Source organism: Marmota marmota, unplaced genomic scaffold (assembly GCF_001458135.2).
Source record: "Marmota marmota marmota unplaced genomic scaffold, marMar, whole genome shotgun sequence".
In the NCBI taxonomy this organism is placed as follows: Eukaryota; Metazoa; Chordata; class Mammalia; order Rodentia; family Sciuridae; genus Marmota; species Marmota marmota.
This window is the reverse complement of record NW_025999990.1, coordinates 18,631,643-18,653,517: the sequence shown is the minus strand read 5'-3', so window position 1 is coordinate 18,653,517 and position 21,875 is coordinate 18,631,643. Positions and strand designations below refer to the sequence as shown.

General features: G+C 36.5%; 1 protein-coding gene across 9 annotated transcripts in view; it reads right to left on the bottom strand.

Moving 5' to 3' along the window:
* Window positions 1-21,875, bottom strand: part of Dym (dymeclin) — a 359,511-nt gene that overhangs the window by 178,246 nt on the left and 159,390 nt on the right. For all 9 annotated transcript variants that reach the window (XM_048806245.1, XM_048806244.1, XM_048806242.1 and 6 more), the window contains 3 exons: window positions 18,004-18,129; window positions 17,204-17,317; window positions 16,137-16,231 (listed from right to left, as the gene is read on the bottom strand). In XM_048806245.1, the coding sequence (XP_048662202.1) occupies window positions 16,137-16,231; window positions 17,204-17,317; window positions 18,004-18,129 (335 nt within the window). The remainder of the gene's footprint in view (window positions 1-16,136; window positions 16,232-17,203; window positions 17,318-18,003; window positions 18,130-21,875) is intronic.

Genomic DNA, 21,875 nt, shown 5'->3' with positions numbered 1-21,875 from the left:
AATAAACTGTATACTGTCATTTTGCATGTGATTGTTGGGTCAAAAGGTTATGAACTGGAATTTGGACAGATATTGCCATTGTTCTTCAAAGAAGTCATACCAATTAACACTCCCACCAGCAAAATTTTAAAAGAATCTATTTCTACATAACCCAGCAAACAGATTTTTCTAATGTGGTAGGTAAACATGATATGCCAGTGAAGTTTTTAAATTGTATTTTTCTTGCAGAATAAAATCATGCCTTTTGAAATATATTTCAGGGCTATCTGTTACCTTTTAAATAATTTTTAAAATTATGGGGATGGGACTGTAGCTTAATGGCAAACTGCTTGCCTAGCATGTGTGAGGCACTGGGTTTGATCCTTAGCAAAACATTAAAACAAAAACAAAAACAAAAAAAACCTAAAATCATGAACTTTGCGAATACATCATCTACAGGAAAGCAGGTTAGTACCTTCAAGGTCAGGGTGTCTACAGTCAGCTATGGATCTGGCTTGAATTCAGTTAACACCTCTCCGCCCCGCCCCCCTCCTACTATTCAGGAAATGTCAAGAAAGTCGAAAGCCTATGAGGCTATGAGGACATCTATGAGGACAACAACTCTGCCTTATTAGTTCCTCCAAGCCTAGCACAGGGTCTAGTGCACCCTAGCATTCAAAAAAACATGTTTGCTAAAAACAACAATTAAAAAAAGGGGGGGGGCACTAAAATGCTGTTTTCTTTGGAAGTCAATGCAACAGCACCACCAAGGGGAGCTTTCACTAAAGCACCCTCTATCAAATTTTTCTTCCAGCAATATCTCCAAACGACTGTGAACACACAATCAAGCTGGAGGCAGCAAGAATGATGTACAAATGCCACGTCAAAGCGATCTTCAAGCTCCAATCTCCAAACTTACTGCCACCTCTCAGGGTCTCTTACAGAGAACCTGAAGCTGCCACTATCAGAGAGTGAGCATCTCTCTGACAGGGGGCACTGCTAGTCACAATGCCACAGGATTAAGAGAGCCCTACATTTTTCTCAGACCTGAGATGAGACCTAGTCAATATCAACCACTCTGTGGTTAGCAAGTGCAGTCACATGAACATCCACAGAAAAGGAACTCTGTGCCTCTGTTCCTTTACTCTAAGTAAAGGCACCTCTACCACACACTGGGCATTTCCTTCTCAACAAAAGAAACTGAACATGAGGGGAAAAATGCTTATGTCAAATGTAAATTAAAAGGAAAGAAAAGTGAGAGAAGAGTATTTGAAAGATTCAGCTTATTTTTCTATGACATTTATCTTAAGCCAAGGCTTCAGGAATAAAAGGAGTTATTTGTTTTCATTAATTTGTGTCACTGAATTCAACAGTCTTCATAAGAGTCTTAGAGCAGCAGCTAGTATCTAAAGATGGCCACAAATGAACCACACCTCCCAGCATTTATGAATTGCTATGATCCTCTCTTTCAGGATTTGGTCTTATAACCTGCTTTTGACAAATAAAACGGAGCAGAAATGATGTTCTTGGATAGCTGAGCTAGGCTGTAAAAAACTGTTTCTTCTACTCTTGGGATATTCCCTCTTAAGAACCTAGTTGCACTGCTGAGGGGTCAAGCTTCATGACTAGGTCACATGCAAAAGAACCAACGTATTATGGTCAATGCCTCAACAGCCCTCCCAGCTTACAGCTAGCCTCAACAGCCAGTCGTGAGTTGGGGTCCCACTGGGCATCCAACCCAACTACCCTCTGACTGAAAACACAAGAGACCTCAAGGGAATGTCTCTTGGTTAAGCAATCGGGACAGCATGTAAGAGATCATTATAAACTATTGTTTTCAGCCACTAAATTTTGGGGTGGGTTGTTACACAGCAACAGACAACTGAAACAAATTTATTTCATAGTCACACACAGGCAAATGAATGATAAACTTAAAAGACAATTTAATACAGTGACATTGCCAGCTTATGACTCTTAGAGACCATAAGCTCCTACAGATAATAAACATGATTTATATATTCAGTATGCCCCCTTTCTCTTCTAACCTGATAACCATATTCTCAATAAATATTTATTAAATGGAAGCATGAATAATACAAACATAGCTAACTATTGATTATATTGATGAAAGGAAGTAGGCCATAATTAATTCAGAAATAGTAGATATTTAAAAGTATATACAGTGAACTCTGCAATACAGACATGTTTATATTCGCTCTGTCTACCTCGTCCTCTGAAAGGCAAACAGCAGTTCTTAAACTCAACCACAGAGCCCCTTTTGGCTCAAAGAAAATTGAGGACCTCAAAGAACTTTTTTATATGTGCACTATACCTATAGAATTTCAAACTGAAAGAAATCTAACATATTCATTAGTTCATTTAGATGCCATAGTAAACATATTATGTGTTAACATAAATAATATGGTTAATGAAAAATAGTCATTAGTTGTTTGAAAAACATTGGTTGAGTTCGTTGAACAGATCTTTACAATGTTGATACGTTTCATTATATAGTATCTTCAAAAACCCCACATTTATTAACATTATGATTGATTTCATCACAAAAGTCTAACACTGGCAGGTGTTTTGTTGGAACTGACAAGCTTGCTTTCTTCATTTTCAAGAAAAAGTCTCAATAACCACAGATTGCACTGGTTCCTTCTTCTAAAAGTGGTATTCCACAAACTGAGTGGCCAGCTGAGCTCACAACTGGGATTGCCCATATGCTCTTCCTAAAGACACCACTGTGGTTCGGAATGCAGGCATGCTTTATGCAAACTTCTAGTTTTATCACATGAATATTAAAAAACATGCACTAAAGGGTCAAGATTTATTGCAACAAATCATCTTTACTATTACATTTTAAAGTGAAGATGCAATAAAGTGAGTACCAGCACAGTGTGTGGTGCACTTAATTTATGCTACGGTCTCACCAGATTCACCTCAACTGTGCTTTTGCACAACTGATGCAATTTTCAGTACAGTGAAAATGGCAAATGATGCCTGATAATAAAGAGTTTAGATTCCAAGGACCCTCTATGGCCTGCAGACACATTTTGAGAACCACTATATTCGAGTGACCCAAGACTGTAGAAACTCCACAAAGTGGATATTCCATTCATTCCTGAGAGTCCAGGCATAAGGTAGACAATGTCTGTCTATTCCTCTGAATATTTATCAATATCAGGTCTTCCAGAAACAACATTTCTAGGCTAGGGTCAGTCCAAGATTCCAGTCTCAGTTGCATCACACTATGAGCTACTTGACCCTGAGTAAATTCCATAGTCTCTCTGGGCCCTCAGTTTCCTCATCTATAAAGTGGACATTTTGTACTTTGTAGAGGGCTATAATCACAAATAAAATAGTGTCAATATAACATTGATTAGCACTGTGAGTGGCACAGAGTAAGCCCTGAACTGAAGTGGATTTGAAATGACAAAGGTACCAATGGCTAATGTCCATGTCTAGTGCTGATTTTATTTTTTTTCTCTATCACAGAGGAACCAAATCATATATATGTGCTCATAAAAACTTGTCCTTTTTCATAATGTAATTTAAATCCATGAAATGATGTCAGAAATTGCTTCAAAATAATCTACAGTAGGGAGGAAAAGGTGGTATTATAAATGAAACAAAGCTGGTCACAAATTGATAGCTTTTGAATTGAGATGTAACTTAAAGATTTATCATATTATTCTCTATAAATGTGTTTTGAGTTTTGTACTCATTTTAAAGCTTCTAAATAATCTGGCTCTAGTGAATTTAATTATGTGGCAGTTCATAGACTATACTGTTGGTCACCTTCTGTGCTGGTAGTTATCAACTGCTTTCTCCCCCCACAACACACACCACACAATCCCTAAGGAATCTTTGCTGCAGAGATGAGTTAGCCTGAGGTCACACTCTAATTGTTACACCCCACTCCACTGAAGAACTGCTAATCTGTTTGGTGTTTAATCAAACTAAACTTTAAGTTAAGAGTATTTCAATTATCTGACAACTATGATACAAATTGAAAAACAGTTTTCTGAGTAAGAAAAATTAAAATTGGATGAAGGTCAGATTGGCCCACAGCCTCTGCAGTAGTTTTTACTTTAATTCATATTATTATTTTTATCACTTCTTGTGGGAATCAAGTTAGATAAATTTTGTGAGTGTTGCTATAGGCAGCTGAAAGGGAACCATGTATACAGAAGTTAAATTATACCTAGGTTTTTAAAGGAAGGTGAGGGAAGGAAGAACTGGAAGCAAAACAAATGGAGAAAAGAGGTAACTGCTCATCTTCCAAGACTCAACTCCAGCATCACCTCCCTGATGAGGTTTCAGCAACATTCAGGAAAGCGGTCTGCCTTCTGCTGCATGCTGCCTCAGAGCACCACAGTCCTCCAAGACCGCAGTCCTCTACAGCTGCTGGACTCAAAGCCCTGTGAAGGCAGTCTATGAGTCCTTGGAGATGTCTGACATGATGGACACAGGGAAATATCTGATGGTTAAATGACCCCTAAGTACCTGCTCATGCCAAAAAGAAATCACAACTGTGTTATAAAATATTCCTTGAAGAAAATATTTGAACCAGTATTAGTTTCTTGGAGGGTATATTTAGAATCTCAGTTTTATTTAAGACCGAATCATTCTAAATAGGAAATGTGAAAACACCAAGGTCTTCAATTAGTTGATGTGCTGTAACACCATCATGGTACTAAGGTAAAAGATTATTACTACATCAGGCAGTAAAAATAATGACAGAAGTGTGTACCTATCTGAATTTCCAAGACTAAAAGGTCCATGAATGTATACTAAATAAAGAACATAGACGTTCTCATACTTCAATATAATCTTCATGTTTGACTAACAAAGGTAAGAAAACAAGAACAATTTTAGAACACCAAACATTAACAGGAATGTTACACAGGGTTCCTCCAGTGATTTTCTTCATCAGTATATCTAAACCCAGAAGGCCTCTCAGATCTTTTCAACCAGATTCCTACTTCTCTCTTACATGCTTGGAAAGGTATTAACTATGCGCCATCTTTGGGAGAAGAACTGTAACTCCTCTCATTTTCTCTTTTCTCTCATTTTTTTCTCTACTTATGGTGCTGGGGATTGAACCCAGGGCCTCATGCAAGCGAGGCAAGTTGGATAATATGAACAACATATTGTATAAGGCAAGGATGCAACACGTGACAGATACAAGCTATGCAAACAAAGGCTGTCTATATGGCATGTTGGCTCCATCTCACCCATAGCCAGTAGATTTTAACCATTTATTTTAGTCCATTTAGAATAACTGGAATTTTGCCATTCGTTGAAATACCTTCTTGAGCTATCACCAACAAGACATGGTGCTGTGTGTCTTCTAACAAGACAGATTTTGTTTTTCCCCTCTGATAATTACTGATAATTGCTATCCAATAGATGTGATTCTAAGCATTCTCTACATATTAAGTCATTTATTCTTCACAGTGGCCCGGGGAGGACAGTGCCATTTTATAAATGAGGAAATACAAATGAACAAATGATAAATGCTCAAAAAACTCATACTATATTATTTGTGATAAGGAGTGTCTAGCTACCCTTTCACAGCCACCTTTTCCTGGTTCACCTCTTAGATCTTCTAGGGAGGCATTCTCTCTTCCCTCATTTGTTCCATCTCTGGTACCTCTGATTCACTGTGCATTATCATTCATTTTAAGTCTCTTTACCTTCATCTCATTTCTCCTGTTAACACAACATTCGCTTGTCTTAGAAAAGATGCCTTTTACAAAGACCATGAAATATGTGCAATATATCAAGAAAAATATTTTATTAAGTCAGTATATTTCTCTTATCTGGCCTTAGCATTTTATAACATATTAGATATCACATTTATGGAGAGAGAGAGAGAGAGCGAGAGAGAGAGCGCGCGCAAACGTGCCACTCTTTTTCTCTCTTCTGTTCTAAAGTCACATGCCAGGAGCTAGAGTCCTAAGTCTGCTTCTGCAATAGTTTTCACTTAGACTAGTAACATAGTAACTAGGTTTCGATATCACCACATATGAAAAGTACAGATTGGTCACAAATGATTTTTTAAAGTCCTTCCAAATCTATAATTTTAAGATTCCATAAAATTTTACCAAATTACTTTATCAATTATAATATTAAAAATATTATAAATTATAATAACATTATAACAAAAATATTCTGGGTTTGTCAAAGTCACTCAGACCAAGGCTTTAGGGGTTGTGTTATGGACATTGACCTTGAGCTGGAGATTCATTATGACAAATGTGTAAAGCAGAAACAAAAGAGCCCCTTCAATACTTCTAACATATATAAAGCCAATGCATTTACAAGTGAGAGAGAGAACCTAGGGCAGTATCAACTAGTTACCTTAATGAAACAGTGACAGGCATTTCCAATCAGCAATACATATGCACGACCAGGTAGAAGATGTTGGGGGACAAATCTTCAGCAGTATATTATTTCTGCATATCTTAAAAGCAGGTACACAAACAGCCTTGTGCTCTGGATTATCTGTTCATAGATGTTTATAAAGTGAATAGACTCTGAAGAGATAATTGAGACAGTATCTCCCTCCACAACAGAGGGCAATTATTGTTGAATACATTAAAGATCTCTCCTTCCAAATTAAAGGCTGGGCAAGTTTTTTGAAACCTGCTATACAAAATTATGGCTTTCCAGGCTCAGGGTTCCTCTCCTGCAATGCAACCCACGATATTTGCAGGGGTTAGCTGCCTTGTCATGTTGTCCTATGGGCAGATGGAACCATACAAGAAAGTGATGATACTCTGGCTCCTACTAGTGTTATGTTAACTATAAAATATGTGATAAAAAGACAGTAATGTACTGTTCTTTGTCTCTGATCCAGGAGTCCTGAATTTCCTACCAGAACCTACAACACTGTGGGAGGCTAATTCGCTAGCTTAAAAGCAGGGAAAAAAATCTCAGATCCTTCACAGTACAGCAGACAGAAATGGAGGCTTAGAAATTTGGGGCTAAGAGGACAAAGTATGAGCCATATCTCTCCACATGCCCACTTATCTCTACAATGTGATATGACATCTATAAAGCTCTAAGAAAGTTATTCTATTTAAAGTTATGTTTAATTTCCTATGTAGCAATTTTGTCCATAAAGGTCTCTACTCAAAAGAAATAAAAATTCAGATAAATGTGTGTGACATGCTGCTTTAAAACCTAATATTCTATGGTGCTGGGGTTGTGGCTCAGTGGTAGAGCACTCACCTAGCACGTGCAAGGTGCTGGGTTCGATCCTCAGCACCATATAAAAATAAATAAAATAACGGTATAGAAAAATTTAAAAATAAAACAAACGAACAAATAAATAAAAAAACCCCTGACATTCTGGATGTGCCAGCAATCTAAACTGAAATTAAATCAGTTATAAAGTTTTCACATGTCCCATCAAAGTCTGCCAAGACACTCAGTTGTATGTTACTAATAATCCTCCAATTAGTTAGAAATTTTCAATTGGGAACTTAAAATTTTTCAACTTGGAGCTTTTTAAATGCTTTCAATGTAACTTCTTAAGAAAACACTAAACTAGAAAAGCAAACCATAACAGATTTCTTTGAAAAATTTAGCTGCCTTCAAAGTACCACTGTAGTAGGAAGCACAGGAAGCCAGATTTCTAAGGCAAACATTCCTCCTTCCTTTCTTGGCTAATGCTCTGCCAGGATCAAACAAGGATCAGCAAAGACCACAGCAATGGAGAAAGTGGAACCTGTTTACTGCCTGGGCATAAGGCAAGAACAAGTTAATTCAGTCTTTAAAAATGAAATAGGCCTCAAATGTAACTCAGAGGTACAGCACTTGCCTAGCATGCGTAAGACTACTGCAAACAAACAGAAAATGAAATCATGTGCATTTAAAAGAAGTATTTACCTGTGAGCCATTGTTCAGATCTCCCTCCAATCTAAATAAAAATTATTATTATAAACTTTTATTTACATCCAATGAGACTTTTATTTTCTTCCTTTATAGAAAATACAGTCAACTTGATGACCTTCTGGCCAGGGAATCGGAATCTAGGAATATTAACAGAGACCAAGAAAATCTTTTGCACAGATGTTATCCAGATTTTATTTTCTGATGCAAAGTATCTTTAAAATGTTATAATAATATAAAAGACATGCAAAAGTCTTTATAAGCCATTATTGACTCTCACAACACTCACACAGAGTAGTTATATCTTATTTTAGAGATGAAAAACAGAAGTTAAAGAACTTTCCAAGATTTTGAAACACAACTGAACTATTCATTGTAACTCTTTGTATCAAATAATTCCTTCCCTATTTCTTGACTACAATGATATTAGATAGTAAAATAAGGGTCAAATTCAATTAGTTTAAAAAATAAAATCACTACAATTTCTAGATACGACAAATGGTATTAGTCTAAAATGAAACTAAGAAATCTCAAAGAGGACTTTAGAGGTGGCAGGCATACAGAAGAAGATCAATAAGTATTAATTGAATTAAAATAAATTTTAACATCAAAGATTAGATGTAAAAATACTATTAGAGTTTCAGCCTAAAGGCACATAGTCCTTGTCCTCTTTTCATGCTTACTTCCCAAGACAAATTTCAACAGGTCATGCATATAATACCTGAACACGTCCACACCTGTTGGTTTAGAAACAATTAACACAACCTTACTGTCTTTACAACTGTCACTTTAGGTTCTTAACTACATGGAAAAGCAACTGGCCTGAGGGATACGGAGCAGCTAAAAGAATGGCACCAAGGGCTGGGCTACTTTGCAGAGTACCACAGGCTTCATATAATTCCTGGGAGTTTAAATGCACAGTGCCAGGCAGGTTAACATTCTGCTAGTCTGGCTATGACAGTACTGTGGAATGAGCACAGGCTTTTGATTTGGGACAGTCACTTACCTATGGTATAAAGCCAACATCCTACACTGTATAAGCCCCCCAGCCTTTCACCAGTCTTAAAAAGCAACAAAAGGGAAACAGCAGTGAGAAGCTGAAAGTGACAAGAATGAATTTATTATTAAACTTATCACTTTAAAAACAGTATTCCTAAACTGTCATAACCAAGAGAAATGCCAAATATCATGTTACTGTATCATACATTGAAAATATGTGTGTACAGAACAAATTGTACAGAACAGATTCACGCCAGTAACGAACATGGAATTTGCTTATTAATATTCTCATTAAGCTTTTTGTTTGTTTGGTTCAGAAACAATCAACCCATGAAAATTTAATTCAGTGGGGACAGAAGTGAGGAAGGCTGATAAGGTTAAGACTAGAAAATATTATTCAAAGCAAATTTGATTGCATGGGCCAGAAAGGTGTTTATTTGCCCAAAATATAGGAGCTATATGTCCAGAGTTAAATAAACAATTTGTGCTTTTGTAGTTTTCAAAAGAGTGCTGGGTGAGTAGAGTATACACCATCACATGTGCAGAACAGGAAAGGCAGCTTATTAAAAATGCCGTCGTGGGACTAGGGAAAAGCTGCATAGCCTGGTTAAAATTTGAACAGTAAGTGTTAACTACTGATGGCTGTTAACTGTAAAGTGAAAGAATAAATAAAGTTGTAAAGATTTCTAAATTCTCAAATTATATGACCAGATTTTACCAAGAAGAACTACTACTATTACAAATTATTTTAATTAAAAATCAAATTGATGTTTTGTGTTAATTTATTCTCAATAAGTTTGAAAAACCAGAAACCTCTCAATCATGTCTTGCATTGTCTAGAGCATTTTACAGACATGTTGTCATAAATTTCACCAGCTTTGAGTAGCAGCAGATTACCTGAAACGTGGCTGAGTTATATTAACTTACATGAATTTCCAATGGTGGGTGCCAGAACCAAGCTTAAAATCCCAGATTGCCAACCCATCCTCCAAAAGTCAGAACTAAGTATTAAGTTCTATAATATGCCTCTCTGTAAAGTATGGTAAAGAAATGTACAAATCTTTCTTGGGGTGTCAAGGGGTTTACTGGGATTGAGCCTAGGGTGCTTGATCACTGAGCCACATCCCCAGCCTTTTCCATTTTTTATTTCGAGACAGTTGCTTAGGGCCTCTTTAAGTTGCTGAAATTGGCTTTGAACTTGTGACCCTCCTTTCTCAGCCTCGTGAGTCACCGGGATTATAGGCATGTGCTACCATTGCTAGCTGACAAGTCTTTTATCTCCTACATTATTGCTCTGCACAAGCAACAAGATTTGCAATTTCACGTCAAGCCAGTGTGTCACTGGACAAGTCAAGACTCAAGTTCTCTTTCTTTTGCCTACTTCTGAGAGAGCCAGATTTTCTAGCATATAACTATCCATGGCCCTTCTTTCCAGCTCTTGCCCTAGTAATTAGCTGCTGGGTCAGAAACTGACAGTGATCCACGGGCTGCTACAAGGAAATTAATAGAACCATTTGAGCACTTTTCCCTTTTAATGTGAACGGGAAACAGGAAGGAACTATGCTAGGTTCCAAAGTAAAAAGTACCTGGGTCAAAAGTAAAAAATCTGGGAGCTGAATGGAGGGAAAAGGAGTGGCAAGTCAAAGAGGCCATTGCAGACTTCAGAAAAAACAAAAAGAATACAAGCTGTGTGAAAGAAAGACCTTCAGAAAAAAGGTAATATGGTCAGTGTATGGTCCACTTTTTTTTTTTTTTGTAGTTCCAGACCACATTTATCCAGATGCAGAAATGTGGCTGTGGAAGAACAGAGAACTGTAATGATTCCACACAAGGAAGCAACGTGGTTGTCAAGGAGCAATAGAAGACTAACAGTAAAGGCCAGGGCCCAGACAATGTCACTCTGAGGCAGGGTCTCTAGCTTTGATGCTACTTTCTGACACTTTGGGCTGGATAACTCTTTGCTGTGGGGGCTCGTCCTGTGCATTGTAGCACGTTTAGCAACATCTTGGTGTCCACCCACTAGATGTCAGTAGCAACCTTCTCCCCAGGTGTGGCAATCAAAAACAAACTACAGATAATGTCAAATGTCCCCTGGGAAGCAAAATCACCCTCAGTGGAGAACCACTGCTCTAAGCAGGTTGGATGCTAGCAATGGGAACCCGTTTAATAATTTTAAGCAAAGGAAGCAACAAGATCAGATCTGCTTTTTGAATAAATAGCAAGCAGCGTGAAAGGAGACTATGGAGGGGCAAATAGAGAGGCAAAATGATCAGTAAGACCACAAAGTTAGGGTTTGAAAATGGTGAACAGTGAACCAAGGCAAAGGCAACAGAGTCACAGAGGAGGGTACAAATGTGAGACACAAGGGCAGAGTTAGAACTCTAGGCTCAATGATAGAGAATTTGAGGGTAAGGGAGAAGTGTGACAGAATTACTTGCAGGTTTCTGGCTTGGCAATTCAGGTAGCTATGGTGCAGGTCATTATCTTGGATATAAAATTTAAAATAAAGAGTTCTTTAAAAATCAGCTAAACATAATAAAAGCTTACAGTAAGTATGGGCTGTCCAGGGAGTGAAGTCCAAAAGAGTCAGTGCTCAGCTACTAACACACAGTACACATTACAAATATTACAAAATATTAACTCGCTTAGTCCTCATCATCGTCCTTTGAGATGTTTTCATCTTATAGATGGGGAAACTGCTACATAGGAAGTTAAAGAACTTCTCCAAGATTTCATAGCCAGTCAGTTTTGGAGCTGGGATCCCAACCTTGACATGTAGCTCTAGCATGTAACTCTCTATCCCTGGCCCTTCTTTCCAGCTCTTGCCCTAGTAATTAGCTGCTGAGTCAGAAACTAACAGTGACCCACTTGACAGCTGGCTCATTCATTACCCACTACACTTCACTGCCTGCTGGTACATTTAAAGAGAAAGAAAAACAAAGGTCTAGATGAAAAATATAGATTTGGGTGGTTTCCAGTATACAAATGGACAGTTGGTAAAATTATAGAAAAGAAAATGTGTAAAGTCAGAAGAAAAAAAAAAAAGTTAGAATGAGCTACTAGAGAAAACTACCTGCTAGGCAAAGGTGGAGAAGCCAGAAGCAGCAGCCAGTGAGAGGGATGTGAGAGGCAGAAAAGGAAAGTTCTAAGGCAGGACATTTGTACCCCAGGCAATCCTTTGCATATAATCTACTCTCCTCCATAAATGTCTTTAAAGTGAATCATTAACTTCAAACAAGGAACCTGTCAAAAATCAATATTATATGGCACATTCAAAATAATTTATTATAAAGTTGAGCAGAACTCAAATCATATGGGCTTGCAACTTTTCTAGACATTGAGAGTTTGTGAAAGGTACACTGTCTAATTAAAAATGAATAGCCAAGGCATCATAAGAAATCATTCTTTACATTTATATATAGCTAAGAAGATTTTAAAAGTTTCATTCAAATCCTTTCATAGCAACAAAACATGTTACTGTTATCCGTTTTGTTGAGTATCACATGAAATATTGGCTCTTTGAAGTTTTGAAACTGACAGATATAAAACTATATCCTAAAAGAGGATTTAGAAAAAGTATACATGAGAATTCGTCACTTCTCACTCAAAAGAGTTACCTGACTATCAGTAAATCTAGAGGTGCATTTCTCTGTAACTCTCTGTTATCTAAGAAGTTTTGTTCACACATTTCTTATCAAACTTTGCAATTCTAACCCTAAACACAAAAATATAGTAGGAAATAAGTTCCCTCAAGATACAAAAAGATGGACTCACTTCCAATTCAAGACAAGTATTTCCTTGGGTAATAAATCTTGATTTTCAGGCCAAAAATTTAATGTGCATACAAATCATTCAAAAGGATCAAGCTAAAAAGAATATTCTAACTAAGTAGGTTCAAAGCAATACTCATACTCTGCCATTTCTAACAAGCTTCCTCCTGAATGACATGGATTCTCTGGTCCACAATAGTTACTCAAATGTGGTCCTTGGACAAGAAGCACTGGCAGCACCTGGGAACTTGTGAGGATTGAGCTTCTCCCAGACACCAAACAGAACATAAGAATATCACCTACTGAAATGGCTGATCCTAGAAATCTAAAAGTTTTTTCCTTAAAATCCATCTACAACTCATTCACTTACTTTTTATATTTTGTTGTTATTAAAGATTACTTTTCCACTATCTAAAGCTTAGAGTCTCCAGTTCTCTCTGGCTCCTCACCTATAATCCCGTATGAGTCTACAATATGCCAATCAGATGGGACTGGTGATTTTTTACTACAAATCATCCTCCCTCTCAAGAGGTTTTGTTATGGTGGTTATAGTTGATACTTCCCCTCATCTGGGCAGCCTCTCTAGTCACTGCGCCTAATTTCTCAATGAAATGTGTTCTCACCATTCTCTGAACCAACAACTTATTCCACTAAGGAATTTTTATTTCATTAGAATGTTTACCACATTCTGCTGAATATAAGACATATTTATATGTGGGAGGCCAACCTTACGAGTGACTGAGTTACACTCCCCAGCTGGGTGCTGAGGCGCTCAGTCACAGAAATGGGTGTGTCTTGCTACAGCCCCATGGGTGAAGCTATGCTCACCTGTTCCTTTGTAATATAACCCCTTGCCCTGTTTAGGATAGAATCTTCCATGGAAGTGCCTTGTGTGTGTCCCCTTCTCTTACTGTGCCCTTGGGTGTGGCCTACCCAGGTGTCAGTCAACCTGCTGACAGTGGACATCATGAAGATAGACTCAGCCCCCTGAAACCTGACCCCTTGCCTCATTTGAATAGCTTCTCCTCAATAAAAGGGGTCAGCGCGTGATCTCGCTCTCTCTCTCTTTCTGCGGACCCTTAAGGTCAGAGGAGCCGTCACAGCTACCCCAAAGAAAAAGGTATTTGTGTCTCTTGTGTGGTTATTTCGTGCAGCCCAGTTAGCCCAGTTTAACTAGAGTGACCCCTGAGCCTTTTAGTCGAGAGAACAGAAACCCGTCAATTATATGTACAAGGCTAGGGTCTTTTGACCTATTGCTGCTGCTGAACTATAAATTATTTGAGGGCAGGAATCTTTATTGCTAATTCTGATATTCCTTGCATTGCTTAACATAGTTCCTTACTCATATAATACTCAATAAAAATCCAAGAAAATGAAATAAAGCACTATTATTGTTGAAAACTTAATATAAACACTCATTCATCACAAATTTAAATTATGTTTTTTACTTTTTCAACCATGATTGATTTATTTTCTTTCTTTGGCATAACAGACATGAAAATTAGGCACAGGGCCTTTATTTTCATTTTTCCCCAACTCTAGAAAATTTTAATTTTTAATAACCTTACTTAATACATTTTATCAGAACTTAAATTCTGAACCAATTCCTTTGGCATTTTCATATTGAACAGAGTTGATCAGTTGAGAAAAATGAGTCTTATGATGAAATCTTTTTTTTTTTTTTTAACAGAGAGAGAGAGAGAGAGAGAATTTTTTTTTAATATTATCTTTCAGCTTTTGGCGGACATAACATCTTTATTGCATGTGGTGCTGAGGATCGAACCCAGGCCGCACGCATGCCAGGCGAGCATGCTACCGCTTGAGCCACATCCCCAGACCTTATGATGAAATCTTCATAAAATCATCATAAATCTCTGCATCTATGAATAGAAAATGACTACAAAACAGCATAGAAATCATTAAATCTGTCATGTTGAAATAAAGTACAGTGGAAAAGATTAACTTTTGGAAACTAAAGTCTCTTCAGGATGCCTAACAATGTGAGAAGTATAAAGAGACTGTCAGGTCTACTTTAAATCATAAAGTTTAGGTTAGTCCAAAGTTAGCCAACTAAAAAAAAAAAAATCTCTCAAGCACAATCCCTTCAAATACAGTAGAATGTATAAAGACCAGACATAATTTAAATAATGAGTTAATGCAAAATATCCTCTATTATTCTGAAGATAAATAAAGAACATAAGTCAATTTCAAGTTACTATTAAAAATGAGCACAGGTCAATAAGCATATAACAAATGGGCAGAATATGAGATCAGAGCTTAAAAGTGATATGGAGTTGGGTTCAGCACCAATGGCTAGAAACAAAAACTAATCTTCTAAACTGTACTTCCCTAAAAGAATTAAAGCCTACTAGAATACAAAAAGTAACCACATGCTGAAAATCCCTGAAAGTGATATTTATTCATGATTAGTTAATTAGCTCTCTATACTTTAAAGATCATGTCACTGGCAGAGGGTGGGAAAGGAGTTTCTGATGATGACAGTGATGGCAGACAGTACAATGCCTGCCCCCCCATCCCCACCCCCAAGTGCCCCAAATGTCACACCCCAATCCCCAAAACTTATAAATATGTTACCTAACATGGCAAAAGGGACTTTGCAGCTGTGATTCTGTTATAGATCTTGAGAAAAAGGAGATCACCTGGATTATTTGGGTAGGGCGGAAACAATCACAAAGGGTCCTCTAAGTGCCAGAGGGAACAAAAGAGGAGGGCAGAGTGATGAGAAATGAGAAGTACTCAGTAACCTGCTGTTGCTGGCTTTGTAAATGGTGGAAGGGATCATAAGCCCAGGAATGAGGAAGCCTCCAACAGCTAGAAGAGATCAAGAAAAAGATTCTCTCCTGGAGCCTTAAGAAAGGAAAGCAGCCCTATTGACCTTTGATTTTAGCCTAGAGAGACCTGTTAGACTTCTAATCTATAGAATTGTAAGATAACAAATGTATGCTGCTTTAAGCCCATTAATTTGAGGCAATTTCCTATGGCAACAAGAAATGAACACAATGGTAAATTGCTATAAAAAGAATTCTCAGGGCTGGACATATAGGTTAGTGGTAGAATATTTGCCCAGCATAAGCAAGACCCTGATTCAAACTCCAGCACCAAGAAAAAGAATTTCCTCAAAACAAATACAGAAAACACCTTTAAAGTGTAACATGATGTTCTGTGAAATACTCAGCAAATATGTTGATTTTGTTTGCAATACTCATAAAAGCACCTGTTCCCCTGTAAAAAGATATCACACAATACCTACCACTAGAAAAAAAAATTAAAAGTAAATAAAATGAACTTTGATCAAAAAGTAGATGAGAAAACAGAAAGATATTTTCAACCAAAGAAGAGGGTGATGAAAATTAAGTTGGAAATTTTGGTATTTCTTACATTTAAAAAGAGACCAACATTGTATTCTACTCATAGGTCAGCCAGAAGGCAGAAACCACTATTTCTTTTAAAGCTTATATTTACCTGATGATCCTCTGTGCAGCATACTGATGGAGGGAGCGAAACTGTGCTGACATATTTGCTAGCGCTGCCAAACAATTTGTGTGAAGGTACTTGTCCTGTTAGAACACAGCAAGTTTAAAGCACATGTCAAATCTTCTCTACATCTTAAGCAAGATTAACTAGGAGCAAGTGTAAATCCAATTATTACTTATTTTGGAAAGTTCAGGTGCAACATTCCTTTTCTCTAGTTCCCAAATCCATAAAGTTCAGAGAAGTCAATGTTTTTTCACAACCCATCTAGAAGCAACTAACACAAAATATTATGCCACTGAAGGTGTCCATCATTCCCAGCATGGTGAACACTCAAATAGTTTGCTGTGGAAATATTAATGTTAAATATAGTGTGCTGCTTCAGACCCTAATGATCACACGTAATATAATACATACACTATAATTACCTTCCTAAAATACAATGAATTCTCTATACCAAAACACATCTGGCTCCTAGGGTCTCAGATAATAAATATGAACATAGATCTACATTAGCCCTATAGAGAGAAATAAGCAAAAATATTTAAGTTAACTGGACCATTTAGCTATGACTTCTATACATTACTTTCTTTGATAATATATTGCTATAGACTAGAACTGAAATTCACTCATCAGTAGTACATACAGAATCCAGTAAAAATTTTTCTTTTACTCTTTCAAGTATTCTCTCTCTTCTACATTTCTTTCCCATCTGAATTCATATTTTCTCCTATTTACACCTTTTATACTTTGTTGTTGATGCTTTGAAAAAGGCAAATCATGTTATAGTTCAGCAAAGATACATAACTTTGATCTAAATGTGTTGCACTGCTTGTTTTCTATTTCATATAAAATATCTCTGCTAGTATAGATAGCCATTAAATATTAACAGACATTATCCAATAATCATGCAATGGAGTGACTATATGCTGATGTGTATTTTCCCACTGAATTTCATGAGAATTTTAGTGCCCCCAAAATTAAGATCATTCTAAATTGTAGTCTTACTTATACTGTATGAATAAAAATTAAAGGAAAAAAAGCTGAGGAATACTTACTCTTGTCCTTGTCATATTGTACTGAATGGTTCTTATTACAACCAGAATCAGGAGACTCCCCAGTGAAATTTCAGTTAAAACCCGTTCTGAATACCAAGTAATATTTTTTAATATCTGTAACAGAGAAGAAAGGTTTAAGTAAAAAATAGTGCTTTAAGGAAAAAGGTACTGCTCCATGTCTACAGTTTTTGATAAGCTACAGCTTCACTCAGAAAGGTTAAACAGTAAATAAAAGTTAATTATGAGATTTTTTCAGTTCTAGCAAGTAAATGGAGCTAATGTGCTTGCTTCTTCCTTCTTAAAATAAAAGAGACAAAAAAAATAAGCCCAACCCAGTCTGAAAAACAGAGGAAGAGATCATTAATAGACAAAAAGGAGATATATCTGAAAGAGATATGGCATATAAGATAAAAGTGACAGAAAAAAGTGATTTGAAAATAAGAAAAGATAGATGCCTTTTGAAAAGTAGAGCTTTCCCAACAGAGTTCAGAAAACCTCTCCAGGTATGTGTAAGAGAGAGGCCAGGAGCACAGGGAACCTGACTTTCAGGAAGGATGTGCAGCCACCAGCTGTGGCTGTGTGAAGCAGGCAGCTCTGGAGAGCAACTCCAGGCCTCAGGGAGAAAGAACTGTTCCTAAATTAAGCTGAGGTGTTTCCACAGTAGATCTGTACCATGGGTGTCAAGGAAGAAAGGAATTACACACACAAAAACTGGGCATGAGAGGATTCCCCCAGCAAATTGTATGCAGAAGCATATCTGCACTGTAACTCTGACTGGGGTCAAAGTAACTGTAACTTACCACTTCATGAATGGACCTATTGAAGCCATCATCTTCTGTAAGGATCAATAATATTATAAGGGCCATATATACATGGTGTGAATTTCTTTCTTCAACATGATACAGAATCTCAAGAATTGGTAAAACCTAGGGAATAAAAACCATAATGTACTATTCCAATACCTTACTCAACTGTTTTAAACCCTTTACACTTTTGTACTTTTTACATTAATATCATAGTTATATTTGAATTTAAAGGAAAAAAACATGCAAACCCACTCCTGACTACATGCACTTCCCATAAGCATAGCTAAGAAACCAAGAAAGGAAATCATCCCTAACTCTAGGAAGGTCTATGAAAGTCTATCCAACCTAGAGACTGAATTTTCAGAGAGCATTTAGGGTCAGGGGCTGAAATGTTTAAGAAATCACATCACCTTGCCCCAGCCAAAAAAGGGGAGAAAAGCCAGATGCCCAGAAATTCAAGAATGTTTTCATGCATATGCTTAGTTTCACTAAGTGAAACTAAGCATATACATGTATTACAGTATGTATTTCAATGTTAATAAGTTAAACAGACTACTATAGCCCATTTTTTCATGTATATTGAGGTTTTACTCTTCAGAGTATTTGTCCAGCATTTCATTTTATAATCCTGTTTCCATACAGACAAATTTAGTCTATTTCAAATCATTACTTTGACACCTTCAATTTGTTCATTCTCTACTAATTAAGTAGATTACTAAATGTATCTATTAAATATGAGCTAATTAGCTGCAAATTACTCCTTATATGAAACTACCATGAATACTCTCCAGTGGATGCAAGAAAACAAGCAAAAACTCTTATATTGTAAATCAGACAATAACCTGTAATGAGTTCACTGTACAAAGTTCCCACAGTGGTATGCAAAGCCATAAAAATAGATACATTCGGGAAGGTACACCTATGGTAGTTGTATATTACTCTTTTACAAGTTACAGCTGAAACTTTCTCTTATTTCTCTAAATTGTAAAGTGCAGATGCATGAACATCACTAAATTCAAGAACTAAATGCACCACAATAGTCATTGCTCTTTTTACTTTGTACACCCCAGGCATCTTTCTCTTTAGAGGTCCTTCTGATGTCAAATACAATATATTATACTCACATTTCACATTACCTAGTTAGCATAGTTAGATTCTGTATAGTCATTTAACTCCGCATTTGTTATTTCTGATTCTGCGGTTTTCAATAGATTTTTTGTGCCATGTCATTCTTGTTCTGGCTAAGCCTTAAGAAACACATTCATCACCACAGTGAATGTACTACAGGTATTACATACTGTACTACCTAACACACTCTTAAAACCCTGTACTTTACTGAACAAGACAGACAAGTAAATGGTATATTCAAACATATGAGCAATAATGCAGGAATATGTAATGGGTCCAAAATGAGTATGTTGGAATAGCGCTTGAATTTTTTCTTTTAAACATTTTTTATTGAGCTATAACTTACATATCATACAATCAATCCATCCATTTAAAGGGCAAAAGTCAATGATTTTTAGGATATTCATAAAAATGAGTTAACCATCACAATTTTAGAACATTTTTATCTCAAAAAGAAATCCCAGGCTCTTTAGCTATCACCCCAACCATCCCTCTTTTCCTACCCTGCCCAACACTCAAAGAAACTACTTTCAATCTCCATAAATTTTCCTGTTCTGGGGTTTCTTTTTTTTTAATTAATTTTTTAATTTACATATGACAGCAGAATGCATTACAATTCTTATTACACATGTAGAGAACAATTTTTCATATCTCTGGTTGTATACAAAGCATATTCACACCAATTTGTGTCTTTATACATATACTTTGGTTAATAATGTCCATCATATTCCAACATCATCTCTAACCCTATACACCCCCTTCCCCTTCCCCTCCCACCCCTCTGCACTATCTAGAGTTCATCTATTCCTCCCACGCTCCCCCTCCCTACCCCACTATGAATCAGCCTCTTTATATCAGAGAAAACATTCGGCATTTGGTTTTTGAGATTGGCTAACTTCACTTAGCATTATCTTCTTTCTGGGGTTTCTAATGAAGGGAATCTCATAAGATGTAGACTTTGGTGATTGCCTTCCTTCACTGAGCATGTTCCCACATAGTAGCATCCATCAGGATCTCATTCCTTTTTATGTCAAATATTATTCTACTGTACACACTTAATTTGTTGATGGACTTCTTGATTGTTTCTACTTTAGGACTATATTTCTACTCTACTTTAGGAATGCTGCTGCTATGAACATTTATTGAAAAGGTTTTTCTATAGGCAGGTTTTCATTTATTTTGAATATATACTACCATTTACAGTGAATTGTTGGGTGATATAACTGTTTCAAGATCTGTCAGACTTCTCCAAAGCAGCTGCATGATTCCATGTACTAACAATGAATAAAAGAGCACATATCTACACATCCTTGCAAACACTTAATATTATTTAACTTTTTTTACTGTAGCCTTCAAGTGGGTAAAGTGGTATCTCACTGTAGTTTTCATTTCCATTTACCTAATCACTAGTGATGTCAAGTACTGTTTTTATGTGCTGATTATTAGCCATTTGTATGTCTTGTAGAATGTTTATGCAAATCTTTCAAGCATTTTTAAATTGGGCTGTTTTTATTATTGAGTTATCAAGTTCTTTATATATTCAGACCCATGATTTGCATTCATTAATCTTGTTCTCACATCTGTGGACTCTTTTCACTTTCTTGATGGTATACTTTGAAGCACACAAATTTTTATATTGATGAAGTCTAGTTTATCTGTTTTTTCCTTTTGCTTTTCATGCGTTTGTTGTTATACCTAAGAATCATTTGCCAAATCCAAAGTCATAAAGTCTAACTCCCATGCTTTTGATGCGTTTTGAGTGAATATGGACATAGTTTGAAGCTCAACTCCATTCTCTCACAAGAGGCTCTCCAGCTGTCTCAACACCACTGGTTCAAAAAAGACTATTATCCCTTCCATACTAGTCTTGATTCCGACTAAAAATAAGCAGACCATCAAAATAAGGGTTTATTTCTGAACTTTCAAATCACTTCCATTCATCTATTATGTCTGTCCTGTGGCAGTAAAGTCCTGATTACTGGTACTTTGTACATTTTGAAACAATAAGGAAGTGTGAATGTTCCACCTTCATTCTTTTTTAGGAATGTTTAGGCTGTTCCAGGTTCCCTGTAATTCCATATGAATTTCAGAATTGCCTTATCAATTTCCATAAATAAGTTGGCTGAGTTTCTAGAAGGTATTGTGTTGAATCCGTAAGTCAGTTCAGGGACAACTGCCATCTTCACAAAGTTAAGTACTTACTATGATCCATAAATATGGGATTTTTCCCATTTCTTTCAATAATATTTTCATAGTATAAATTTTGTACTTCCTTGGTTAAATTTATTCCTAAGTATTTTACTCTTTTTGATGCTACTGTGAATAGAACTATTTTCTTAATTTGATTTTTGGATTCTCCATTGTTAAGGAATAAAATTACAGTGGTTTCTACATATTGATTTCGTATCCTAATCCTATATCTTACAACCTTGCCAAACCCTTCTAATAGTTTTAACAGTTTTTTTTTTTCCCTGAGGATATATTAAGGTACTCTACACATAAGATTCTGACACCTGCAAATACAAATGTTTTACTCCGTACTTTCCCATTTAGATGACTTTAAGCCAGGCATGGTGGCACACACCTGTAATCCTAGTGACTCAAGAGGCTGAGGCAGGAGTATCGGCAACTTAGCAAGACCCTGTCCCAAAATAAAAAATAAAAATAGGCTGGGGATGTGGCTCAGAGGTTGAGCAACCCTGAGTAAAATCCCAGGTACCAAAAAAAAAAAAAAAAAA